This window comes from Ceratina calcarata, unplaced genomic scaffold (genome assembly GCF_001652005.2).
Source record: "Ceratina calcarata isolate Rehan_Ccalc_2016 unplaced genomic scaffold, ASM165200v1 scaffold569.2, whole genome shotgun sequence".
In the NCBI taxonomy this organism is placed as follows: Eukaryota; Metazoa; Arthropoda; class Insecta; order Hymenoptera; family Apidae; genus Ceratina; species Ceratina calcarata.
The window spans coordinates 827,793-840,570 of record NW_017176894.1 but is presented as its reverse complement, the minus strand read 5'-3'; the positions used below and the strand labels follow the sequence as shown (position 1 = coordinate 840,570).

At 49.6% G+C, this 12,778-nt stretch overlaps 3 protein-coding genes across 5 annotated transcripts in view; 2 read left to right on the top strand and 1 right to left on the bottom strand.

Moving 5' to 3' along the window:
* Nucleotides 1–2,851: 2,851 nt before the first annotated feature.
* On the top strand, nucleotides 2,852–3,748 carry LOC108629488 (peptidyl-tRNA hydrolase ICT1, mitochondrial). The gene is made up of 3 exons (XM_018032203.2): nucleotides 2,852–3,096; nucleotides 3,164–3,352; nucleotides 3,429–3,748. Exons 1-3 carry the CDS (start codon nucleotides 2,938–2,940, stop codon nucleotides 3,684–3,686), a joined length of 606 nt encoding a protein of 201 aa, XP_017887692.1. The 5' UTR covers nucleotides 2,852–2,937; the 3' UTR covers nucleotides 3,687–3,748.
* Nucleotides 3,619–6,236, top strand: Cluap1 (clusterin associated protein 1). 2 transcript variants are annotated; one of them, XM_018032202.2, is made up of 6 exons: nucleotides 3,619–3,704; nucleotides 4,068–4,264; nucleotides 4,331–4,729; nucleotides 4,869–5,107; nucleotides 5,193–5,374; nucleotides 5,538–6,236. In XM_018032202.2, the coding sequence occupies exons 2-6, from the start codon at nucleotides 4,082–4,084 to the stop codon at nucleotides 5,813–5,815; spliced, it is 1,281 nt and encodes a 426-aa protein (XP_017887691.1). In that variant the 5' UTR covers nucleotides 3,619–3,704; nucleotides 4,068–4,081; the 3' UTR covers nucleotides 5,816–6,236. The 2 variants fall into 2 exon arrangements, with proteins under 2 accessions (XP_017887691.1, XP_017887690.1); XM_018032201.2 differs by lacking the exon at nucleotides 3,619–3,704 and adding an exon at nucleotides 3,792–3,992.
* Nucleotides 6,035–12,778, bottom strand: part of LOC108629486 (uncharacterized) — a 17,140-nt gene continuing 10,396 nt past the window's right edge. For both annotated transcript variants that reach the window (XM_018032198.2, XM_026817353.1), the window contains 5 exons: nucleotides 10,562–10,767; nucleotides 9,395–9,596; nucleotides 8,669–8,896; nucleotides 8,011–8,321; nucleotides 6,035–7,929 (listed from right to left, as the gene is read on the bottom strand). In XM_018032198.2, the coding sequence (XP_017887687.1) occupies nucleotides 7,425–7,929; nucleotides 8,011–8,321; nucleotides 8,669–8,896; nucleotides 9,395–9,596; nucleotides 10,562–10,767 (1,452 nt within the window). In that variant the 3' untranslated portion in view covers nucleotides 6,035–7,424. The remainder of the gene's footprint in view (nucleotides 7,930–8,010; nucleotides 8,322–8,668; nucleotides 8,897–9,394; nucleotides 9,597–10,561; nucleotides 10,768–12,778) is intronic.

Sequence of the window (12,778 nt, the reverse complement as noted above, 5' to 3'; positions counted from 1 at the left end):
GACAGAGTTTCACGCTCGATTTCATGGTTGAAAATATTTCCAGTGGACTCCAGAACTCGCGAACGAGGAGAAGCCTACGTCAGCGATTTAGAGATCGAGCGGCATGGACGAAAAGGTGATCAATTATCCTGTGAAGGTCGCCCACATTTTTCGGCTCCAAGAATTTCGACCTGCACACGCTTAACAAAGAACTCTGCCAAGATGCATGCAAGTGGAATTCGGCTCTCTACCAAAATTTGAGCCATAGCCAATGGTTTGTTCGCGACAGGGAACAGACGCGCGCAGGGAATGAGCGCCCGAACCCTCGGCAAGCTCGGAACGGCGCGAGCCGTTCGGTTTCGCGTGTCGCGAGGATATTTTACTCGGACAGCCGTGTCAGGGATCCGCGATTACACGGTGGTGGCCTATGGGACAGAACCGCGTCTGCCACGCGAGCGCACCGAGGCGAATCTTGGTGTGCGCACGCCGCGTTCCACCAGGCTGCGATCACGCGCCAAATTGTGCAATCTCCCTCTTCCACCTCGTCCCCTCGTCAGCCTTTTCATCCTGAACCGCGGCAGACGCGAAACGCAACCGTGTCTACACCTCCGTTCATAAATGTTAGTACGCTCTCAAAGGATTGTCGTTCACCGACGGGTTCCGTGAATGAAGTATCATCGGACGAATCGCACCGTCGTACATCGTGCAACGAATCGTACCCAGGAATCGTGAACAGTGTCAAATCGTGAATTCTGACGATAGGCGCGTGACTCGTGAACGAGGGTGTACGCAACGGTGCTGAACGCGGCGACGGCGTTGCGTCACGGCGAAACGAAAAGTCGAAAGGACGTCGTCGTTACATAAAGTCCACGCGGTACCGTCTAACGTTGCGACGTCCACCACCGTCGTTTTGCCGACTCGGTGCTGCGAAAGGCGACGGACTCATGGTCACGAGTCATTCGTTTTCGTCATCCGTTCGTCTACTAGGGAATCGGTCGAAGAAATTTCGCTACGCCTCGATCGCTCGCGCGAACAATCAGCCTCTCCATTGACGTCCATCGGCGCGAGCCCCAATTTTACGCCCGTTCTCCAACCACGTATACATTTTCAAGAGGCCTTCGTATAAATGATCGTTCATCAAACGGATTGAACAATAGCTCTCGGATCGAGCGAGCATCGCGTCTACGAAACGGCGTTACCTGATCGTACGTAAATCATTACCCGCCGTCGTTCATCGTCCGATTGTGCTCGGGCAGGAGTCTCGGACGTTTAAAGATCAGACCATGGCTACGTTCGTAAATGGCAAAATAATGACCGCTACGGAGTACAATGAATTACGGATCAAGAGGAATTGATAGAACATCTTGAATGGCATTTCGAGCAGGCCGCGCTTCTGGAATGCACACGCGAGAGACAAGGGTGACCAAGTTGAATGTAATCGACTACGGTAACGGCCGGTGATATACATGTATATTTTGCACCGTTCCCTCGTTGATGAAACGCAGGAATACGTTCAATCAATGAGTTGTTCCGCCTGCGTAAAACGTGTCTGAATGAAATCGGAGGAAATTCATTCGAATTCACCCCGCCCGCGATCGTGAGAAAATCGATGTACAGATCAACAATCCCGTGCATCTGACGAAACGAGATGACCTCGTATCATCTGAATCGAATCTGTTTCGCAAAGCTGTTGCACGGGCTCGAGAGGCTCGCGCGGGTGCGAGGCGACCGATTGTTCATCTTTCGTTCCGCATGATCGATGGGTCACGGTCAGTTAATTTTACGATCTCGTTGAAGGCGCCGCGAGATAAGTTTTTCGCTGGTGCAATGACCAGTGACACCGTGAAACGGCGTCCTTGTCACAGTATTTAGAAGAAAAACGGTGATCCGAGTGAAGAAGTTCGGCGTCCTTGCGGCAGATCGGTTATTACTGTCTTTACCAGAATGCATTTGTGTAATCCTTCGGCCGATTGCAAAACGGCGATTGCGTCGATAGTTTCTGTACAGCGTACACGATGCTCGCGTTTACAAACTGTTGACCTACAGACACTCGATAAATGAAATTCTTCAGCCTTTACGATCTCGTCGGAATCGAGGCTCCGAATTTTTATCCAAGAATATACGCTCAGTTTGAAAAATATGTTTCCAACGAACGTATAAGGGATATGCGTTCAACTTTCGGTGACCGCGAACAATTTTGTGGATTTTTTATTACTGCACGTTCGATCCTGACCGGCGAGGAGCGTCAGAATTTCGATGGAATCGTAGTGCAACAGCAATTACCATGGTACGACGCTTTACCTGTCTACAGTAGGCCACAAAAGTATTGGCAAACGAGAGGGACAAAAACCGATGTCACAACGCTTGTTGTTATCGTGCAAAAAGTCGCGAGAGGATCGCTAATATTCACCGTGTTTTCAATTGCAGCAATCCGATCTCGACCTTGCTTATGCCGTTCGTTACTTTCGGTTTAGCAATTCTCCAGTGAAACGACCACGAACAAATTTACGCACCGATACTTTTCTAGCTTTACGAAATGATCTCTCTGACTCGTTTGACGGCTCCACGCGTGTCGTGGCACGAGCGTCGTACCGACACACGGAACAACGCCAAATCTAAACCTGATCACCTCTTCGCTAACGAAGATCAATATCTCTCGTTGTATCTCGTATCGTTGACACTGCGTTCTGCTTTCCTTGGTAGTTTGAGATAAGGCGAACATCGCGGGTCTCGAGAGAACGAAAAACGTGGTCGACGGTCGGTCAACGCTGTCACGTGGACGCTCGTGGCTACCGCGCGGAAATTCAAAATTACGCCGGTCTCGAATGGTAATCGAAACGAAATCGATCGTCGAACGCGACAAATGCGCGCGACGCTCGCGGCTACGTTCACACCGTTCCGTTTGTTCGTTCGATCGGCGGAGGTTATGGTAGTGTTTATCGTATTCAGAGAAACGAGATGAACATCTTCAGCAGACACCTGCTGCGAATTTTTAAATCGGACGCGGTGTACCAAAGTCAATTTTCTGTTCTCGGTAGAGAACTAGCTTACAAAAGTGCTTACTCGCTCGACAAACTCTACCCTACGAGTAACTTGAAACTTTTCACGCCCACCTTCGTAAGTTGCTCGTCGACGTGACCATATATTTCATCTAATCATAAAATAATGAAAGGATGACTTTTAGACTCCCGAAGATCCGAATGCAAAATTCACTGGGTACATACCTCTCAAGGATCTCAGTATCACTTACAGCCGTAGCAGCGGCGCCGGTGGACAACACGTGAATCGTACGAACAGCAAAGTAGATGTTAGATTTCATTTAGAAAGTGTCACTTGGTTGGCAGAGGAAGTTAAAAGTAAACTACGAGAACAGGTTCGTGGGTTTGTTTCTAAAATTCCAGAAAGCAGGTTGAAATAGCAAAACTATCGTCGTGGCGTTGTCGTTACAGCAAAAGAACAGACTGACCAAGGATGGTCATCTAGTGGTCAAATCCGAGGTAACAAGATCGCAACAGTTGAATCTAGCCGACGCCCTTCAGAAATTAAGAGCGATGATTTGGGAAGCCGTGAAACCACCCGAAGAGATTCCTCCGGAAACGGAAGAATTTAAAAGGAAGCAACGTTTGAGAGCGGCGAGGAAAAGGCTTTTCGAGAAACGAAGGAGGTCCGAGATCGAGCAATCCAGGCGACCCCCCAGAGATTTTTGATCCTCATCGTTACGCACTGTACATAGAACACATTTTTAAATAAATAATACTGCTAGAATGTAGAAATGTATTAATTATTCTGGTCCGTCTCAATGAATCGTTCAGTGACATTCAGTGACGTTCGAATGGTACGAAATGGATACCTCCTCGCTGGTCTTATCTACCCTTGCGCTATTCAGCGTCTCCTTGGTAACGCACCGAACGTAAATGAAAACACAACGCGAAACCACGAACGAAGCACCGTGGCGATTCGTCGAGACGGGGAAGCACGGCTCGGAAGGAAAATGTCATTTCGTGATTTAAGGAGTGCGTAAACTAACGTCTGCGACGATCGTTTCAAAACGGATACGCGCGTAATAACTGCTGTTGTGTCTGTGACAGATTTCACGGAGACGATGCGAGTCCTCGGCTATCCTAGACTCATTTCCGTTGGGAATTTTCGTTTGCCGAATTTTCCGCTGGTTGCGGAGATTCTTGTTTGGCTGGTAAAAAGATTCGATCCGGACGCGGATATATCTGGCGAACACAATACCGAAGAGGAACGTATCAACTTGATACGCTCCGTTGCCGAATTCATGGTAATCCCATGTGTGCAACGTCCGTATAGTTGTCGTTACGACTCCTTCTTAACGATTCCTTTATAGGCTTTAAAAACGAACGTGAAATTGAACACGAAGAAGCTGTACCAGGCCGACGGGTACGCCGTGAAAGAATTGCTGAAAGTGGCCACGTTGCTCTACGATGCTCAAAGCAACAGCAACAACGACGGCCCGATGTTGGACGATGATTATAACGCGATTAATTTCGACATCTCCGACAAGATAAACGAATTGAAGTCGACCAGACAATTGGCCAGTCAATTGACCGTGACTGGCGCGTCGTTGTTCGATTTACTGGGACGCGAAGTCGATCTGAGGGAGATTCGCAATTCAAAGGTCTCCAGACAGTTCGATACGTCGGAAATAGAGGCTGCCTTGAGAGACGTCGTCGGGAACGCGCGGAGGGAGATCGAAGATACCAAAAGGCAGATCGAAAGTGTCAAGGTATCGATCGTCGGGAGCTGCGCGCCTATACACGGTTTCCGAACCGATACCGTGTTTCGTTCGCAAAAGTTCTCCAGAACGATTCCTGATCGAATCTATCCGGTCGTCTCACAATCTGGTTTTTCTCTGGTTTTTAAAGGACACGGAACAGAACCTGGACACGAGAATCGAACGACGACGCGCCGAACTCGAAAGGAATCAAAAGAGATTGCAGACACTGAAAAAAGTACGTCCTGCTTTCATGGAGGAGTTCGAGAAGCTCGAGGTCGAGTCGAGAGCTCTGTACGAGGATTACGTTCAAAAATTTCGTTACCTCGCGTATCTCGAACATCTGTACGAAGACGCGGCGAAGACTGAGCAAGAGAGATTCGAAAGACGGTACGGGTGGCATCGCGTGTATGAAAATGAAAATTAATCCGGGAAATGGCGTTATACGATATCGCTAATACGCACATGTCGACAGGCAAGAGGCGACGCGGAAGCAGTTGGAGAAGATGAGGGCGGAGGACGCGAACTTCGAGAGCATGATGGAGGGGAACGATTCGATACTGGCCACGAATCTTCAGGAGCCGCCGCCGCCCCTCGCCGAGACGGAAAAGCGGAACAACATCGAGAAAACAACGTCGAATAGTCAATTGAAATCGGGTAAGGACATGGTATATAATCTTCTCTTTCTTTACATCTTTAAAAACGTACGATACATACACACGCTTAGCATATTATATTCGAATCGACGAGACTCCTCGGACTCCACGTTCGCTCATTCCTAAAGGTCGTTTACAATTACAATTTACTTGTTCGTGAACAGCTGGACGATCGTCGAGGATGCAAATATCGAATCAACGTCGGATCTACGGCAGTATGTCGGGACGACAGAGGGGAGCTATACGGGAATCGAACGATAGCGGTGGTTCAATGGACAGTGACAGCGATCTGTTGATCGACGGTGATCTGGACGACGACGATGACGACGATGACGACATATTGGACGATGCGGGAGGAGCGGAGATCGGGAATTTTGATTTGAAGGTCGGACAAGAGAAACGGTCCGTCAGTAAATTGGATCACTCGGACGAGGACTTTTAACGGTCGCCGGTGTACGAAAGAGGAACAGTTGGACAAAGTCTAAGATATACTGTCCACGTGGTCATCCTGTCAGCGCGTCCTTTTCGCACAGTAGTTCGTCCGAGTACGTCGATTAAAGAGCTTAGGAGGTTCCTCGAAAGGAATAGAGAACGGTCGGAGAACGTACGATTCCACGTACATCTCAAACGTTCATCGTCAAGGGAATCAAAATACATATCGTCGTCGTGTAATATTTATTAACTTCCGGTGGAGAGCGTCGACTCAGTGGCTCCTCAGCATCGATCATGCGTACACCACTCACGTCGTACGACGTCGTCGCGTGTACGCGAGCCTCGGTGCGTGTACACATATATACATAGAATGTACGTGCGCGTAAAAAATGTGACTTTACGTAAGAAATAGAAACGGTTCGTCGTGTTCATTGTCGTAACGCTTGAATCTGTCGATCTCTACCTGTAAGACCGAACACATTCTCTCCCTCTCTCTCCTACCGTTGTCAACGCGCAATCAACAATTAGGTACGTTCGTCCCCGAAAGAATAACCATCGTATCGACGCCGATGCCCGTCGCTCTCAGGCGAGCTGGGTGAGAAAAATGATTTGAAACGTGGAACCGACGCGAACGTCGCGAGACTGAAACCACCCTGGCGCAACGCCGAATCGCGTCGTAACGCAGTGGACGACAATCGAATAAAAATCAGCTGCGCGTAAACAGCTCTCAAAAACGTCCTACGCGTCTCTATTCGTGTCAGTAAATACTAGACGTTCTAGCTCTAGATACGTATTATACATACATGAACTACGACTAACTGTAAGTATCGTTCCTATGGATATGCGTACGTTTTTTTTTTTTATACGTTGTGCGGATTTATAGGTGTCGAGCAAAACGAAACGAAATATCAACGAGTCAACGATCGAATATCAGATGTATATCGCGTTACAGCCAGCAATGTAGACCGAAAACGTAGGCCAGACCTTACGATGTCTCGAGTTTCCGAATAAATTCCCGAGGATTCGTATCGTTGCAGATCTTCGGGAATCATTTTTCCGTACCGGATAAATATATGTATCTTCCTTCGTAGTCGAATACTCACGTAGACAGTGCTTCGAACAAAAAGAAACTCGTACGTAAATACGATACTGTATAAAACCGTTGAAAAGAGCACCATAGCGCAAGGGATGCAGGCAGGATCGGCCAGGAGGTTCGCTTTCCCGACCGATCTCGCGTGTCCTCTTCACACCCGTAGAAAAATATCATATTCGTCAGGTTCTCAACGAGTCGCGCCTTCTCGTCCCCACGCGTGCTAGCACCGTTCGCTCCGTCGACAGACGAGGCGGGGCACCGGCCACTCTTCCTCTCCCGACCTGATTCGATCGAGTTCGATTCGATCGCAAAAGATAGAGAAAAACGTGTGTATATGTGTGTGTGTGTGTGTGTGTGTGTCACGGTGTACGAATAATCACGAGTCTCGCCGGAAGAGTCGCGGTTCCGGAGCAGTCTGAAACAAGGACGACTACGGGTCGCCGTAGTTGTAGAAATAGGTTCTGGCCACCTTCGGCGTGCCAGTGAAATTCCCGACGTCCCAAAGGACGTCGACGATGGTCTTTTGCTACCTGACCGATTTCAGCGGGCCAGGATTGGATTGCGGCGTCATCACCGGCACCGGCTCCAGCTTCGGCAACGTACAATCGACGCTCAGGTCTGACCACGTGCTGCCGACGTTCTCGGCCAGCCTTTCCTTGTACTTGTAGGCCGTCCTATCGACCACCGACTGAGTCTTTACACAATCGTCGCCGCCGAACTCGCACACGCGGTAGTGGTGCAGGATCGCGGCGTCCGAGGGCACGTTCAGTACCCCGTGGCCGGGTATGAACTCCCAGACGAAGTGGTTGCCAGCTTCGACGACGTCCAGGGGCTTGCAAACGTACTTGGAGCGTTGCTTGTGCGGGTGCAGTTTCGTCCTGCGCCTGGTCTTCCTCAGGGTGATCAGACCAGCTTCTACCGGCGTGCGACTCGTCACCACGAACGGGTCGTCCGCCCATTGTAGGTAGAAGAACGCGTTTTGAAACGAATACGCTCCGGTGGACTTGGTATTTATGCGACTGCCCATCCACCTGAAACAGAAGATTTTTCGTACGACGTGAGACGGCTCCGTCGAGAAACACTTTTCAAGGTCTCCTCGAAAAGTCTCGTACCTGATGAGATCGATGATCGTGTCATTGTGCCTCGGTACAATGAACTCGTCGAGGTCCACCAACGCGACGTACTCGAATTTGTACATCGATCGATAAAGGCAATCGTTGAGAGCGGCGAACAACGCCTCGGTGCGAATCTCGCGCTGCGAGATCATGTCCAAATGATGCCAAGGTAACAGGGTGACGATGCCCTTGGCCTCGTAGTACTTCAGAGCGCATCCGGCCTCCGGGCCGACCGTGTCGTTGTACAAAGTCAAGTGGCTAACGCCCAACAGCCTGTGCAGCTCGATGAACTCTATCAACTGTAGCACCTACGACATTTTTACTCATCAACCGGAGACTCTCTCATACTTTTTTTTTACGATTTAATTCGCACGTTCCCTCGAATGATTTCGTTCCGCTTTATCGTGACTCGACGCGATCGACTCGCCACCTCCGTCGTGTCTCCCCTTATCCAGCGTAATCACGACCGGAGTAAAGAAAATAGAGGGAAGATCGAACAGCTGAACCGGGACACCCTCGTTAAACGGAACGAGTCCACGATTCGCGTTGGGGAATTAAAAAGAGTAATATGTGGCGAATCGATTGCTCGAGAATTTCAAAATCCAGTCTACGATCGACGACTCGAGTACCAACTCGAGTTGCCGGCGGAACTTACCCTGTTATAGTCGTAATGCAGGGGTTTCACGCAAACGGCCAACGTCACTCTCTCGTTGTTCCTCGTCTCCGGTCGATTCAGGACGAGGATGCGATTCGTCGGGTTCGCTTTGAGCCTGGCGACGACGCTCACCGTTTCCGGTATTCTGTCGGCGGTGGGCGACTTTTTGGGCAGCGGGCAAATCACAAAGCAGGCGCTGTACTTCAGATTCCAATTCTCTCTGATCACCTATCGGACGGAACCAACGATCACTGGTAACCAACGATTTCATCAAAAGACGATCTCTCTCCTACCAACACTGCCGCCACCACCACCATCACCAGTACTACCCCGGCTGTCTCATCATTCCGTGCAAGACCACCGATCCGTTCTACCCGGATCGATTAAAAGTAAACGAGACACGATTTTTACGTGGTCAAGCGTTTCGAAGCAGAGAAGAAATTGCACACGCGGTGCAAGTACGTCGCCTCTAATTCGTTCGACGTGCCGACGAGCGAGGAGTCGTAACGATAAAGGGAAAAAAAATGAAAAAAAAAAAAAGAGAACGAACCGCTGAAACGAACGAAATGTTACGTATTTAGAACGAATCGACTCGTACACGCACGCTTGTAGCGAAAGTTACGTTTTCGTTGTGTACATTTCTTTCTCGCGTACGTAATCGCTCCCTTCTCGAATCATTATGCAGATCAAGCTTTACTTCGCGTGTTTCTCCCTTCCTTGACACACCTTCACTTTAGCGGCTACTGTCACGGAGATGGTCGAGTTCCCTCCGTTCTCTGGTCGATACCAAAGACGACACCAAACGCGCTCCGGTCCCCTGGTCTTTGTAGCGCTTATTATGCGCACCACGCCCTGATTTTTGCCTGTCGGCGCGGCCACGCCGCCAACCCTGTCGTCGAAGTACGCTGAGTACACAAAGAATTTGAATCTGAGAATCGAAACAAAGAAAGACGATCTGTTTAGAACCGGCTCGCGCTCCCACCGTTCGGACTCGACGTATCCACTTGTATCGAACATGCAAAATCACGCACTGTACACACGTTTATGACGGGAAACGCATGTTCGACGGACTCCTTTTATCGTGCGAATGTCGCGTCGTTTACGTCTCGTTTCGGACGTTCCTCTCTAGTTCATCTAAAAAGTTATTATCGGCAGTTCGCTTTTATAACGTTTTTCTAATGGAATCGACGAGCTCCGAAATGTTAATTCTTATCGGCTCGTCCCGTAACTATACTTTTACGATACAAGGCTCGTGAACGTGTCGCGCGTGCAAGGACGACACGGAACACGGAACGTGTGATACAAATGGATACGCGCTTTGGAACTCGATCGTAAATTATGCTTGTTAACATAGTCGTGGCGCAACAGAACGTGCATTAAAGGTAACGAAACGAAGCGAGGAGGGAACGACGTACCCCATCCCGACTGCATCCATTTTTTGCCTCGTCGAGCTTCGAAAAAAAATCTAATACGATCTCGCCGCTCTTTACGCGAGAACTGAATTCAGTGTCGTAATGAAACGCGCGATGAACGAAGGAGGAAAATTTCAGCTACGTATAAAAACGCGACCTAAAAACGATCCCGCTCTCTCGCACTTTCTGTCTTCAACATTTTTCGTCGAATTTTCTGTGATCTTTCTCTTTACGACGAACAAGCATCTCGTTGAAATCCCATGCAAGAAGCGGAACAAACGAATCACGTTCTCGCGTGCGTCGTTCCGTTCGACGTCTCCGTTCGAACGGGAACACTTCGTTGGCTTTCTCGCGTTGGCGGTACACAAGCTTAAAAAAATGTCGAATGCAACTGATGGAACGAAACAGGAAAGCGAACGTTTAAGCGTGAATAATTACACGAGGAGCGTCCATGATCAGGGAGCGAGTCGGGCACACCTACCTGGTCTTCGTGACCGGCAACCATTCGGCGTCGGTGATCCTGAGCGTCTGATCCAGTCGCGGCAACCGAGCTTCCATGTCGGGCGGTAAGCTCGGTAAACCTCTCGGGTCCGGCTGTATCACCACCTTCTGTCCACTGTTGTCCCCGCGCATCAATAACCCGATATGATCGTCGAAGCTACCCTTCGATCCGATATAATCTTCCGCCTGTGAAACCCAAATCGGTTTAATCGACGTCGCGTACGACCATCTCTGCTCCGGTCGAACGTCTCGTTCAGACCGAACCTCAATTATTATTTATAGCTCCTGTGCAAAACAAAATGATCGCAGATCGAGGAAACGGACCGGACGGACGACGATTTACTTTGTGTCGACGACTATGTGCGCTTCGTTTTTCGTCTCGTTCTCTTATGGACGTTCTCTGCGAACGCGTAGAATTCGTAGCGAGAGAGCAAGCCTGATCGGGTGTGGATTCTTTAAAGTGTGAACCGTCGTCTCTCGCGGGACAGATGATCTTTCCTCGCGCGATGATCGACCGTCAGACTAGATTGCCAGATGGCAAGCGTCTTCCCTTACGAGCGGTAGTAAATCTCCTTATATACCACCGGCAGTTCTAAACATTGGGACGAATTTAACGTTTAAACGACGAGGCTCCGTCGTTGCACAATTTTTTTTATCCGAAACGTGAACCGCGCGTCGTTAGGGCGGTGCAGAATTTAAAACGCGCTCCGACCATTAGCGGTGTTAACAGCCACGACCAGCTTTACTTTTTCTTTCCTACGACGCATCGAACGCGACGTCGTGTATAAAAATGTTGGCCCGAGCTCAGCGACGGTCGTCGCATGGAACGGGGCTCGTTCAACGATTTCGTCGAAACCTGTTGCACACTGTTTCGTCGTTCTTGGATGAATATAATTGTTGTCTCTGTGCTTACCAATTCGTGATCGAAACGATGACCAATCGATATCTCGTTCGGAAGAACGAGAAAACACGGAACAAAGGGATCGCGATGAAAAGACGATTTCAGCGATGACCGACGGCTCGAGAAACTCTTGATTAACACAGCGAGGCGAATAAGTTCCGGTCGCGCTAATAACACAATCCATGGAAAGAAGTCTGGGAAATGCAAATCCTTTGTACTTACTTTGGGGAGACGGGAAGAGTTGACTGAGGGTGGGCGAAAATTCCGCGAAACTCCGCCCGGTAAAGTTTCGTGCCCGGCCACGCGCTTTCATTGTGCCCCCCCGGGGGACAAAATTCCGTGGTGCCGCCGTGCTTTCATCCAGCGCGAAGCGAACCGGCGACTCTTAATCGCCAGCCGAATTCCAGAACGCCACATTTCAAACGACGAACCGGAATTTTTTGGTCGGGACAACAGTACGTAAGATACTCGACCGCGCATTTCGTACGCTCGTAACGCGGGCCGATGAAACGATAGAATGGTCGTTATCGCGGGAAGAACCATGTTCTCACGATTACGATACTCGGTCTCCCGACGCGAGAACGATTGTATTCGGTAAAAAAATTGGCAGATCGTTGGGAGTCGAGTCGTCGTAAGTACGAGTCGCACGGATCTCGGTTCCGCGGGGTCGAACAAATTGCCTGTTTCAAATTTGAAACGGAATCGGCTTTGACGGACTGAGTGGATTTAACGGGTCGCCGGGCATTATAGTCGATTACTTTCGAGTCCTTGGTTCGTCGGTAATTAAACGGTCGATCGGCAAGGCGAATCGATACAAGTTTCATTTGAATCCGGAGCGTGGGGCGGCGGAACGAAATTAAAGATCCGATCGAACGAGCCGCGAGAGGAACCCATCCGTATTTATTACGACTCAATAGAATTCGCCCCGAAATGATGGCTCTCTCGCACTACTGTCCCACGGAGTCACGTGTACCATTTCTGCGAAAGCCATTTCCTCCGCTCGAGCGAGGCTACTTTTCCATCTCGGAAACCATCTGAGACCAATTTACCCGCTGAACTCGACGTTGTTCCGTCCCCCGTGGCCGGAAACGACACTTCGAAAAATGCATTCCGACACGAGGGGCGAGAAGGGGAGGGGGTGCGGTGGTTAGGAACGAAACATGGACGAATCGAGAGCGAACGAGAAAACGAAAACAGCGAGCTGGAGACATAGAGCGAAGTTGAAACGACTTAAGGATGTATTGGCTATACAGTCAATCCCAAAAGTTGATGTACCTTAGAAAAACGCATTGTCTA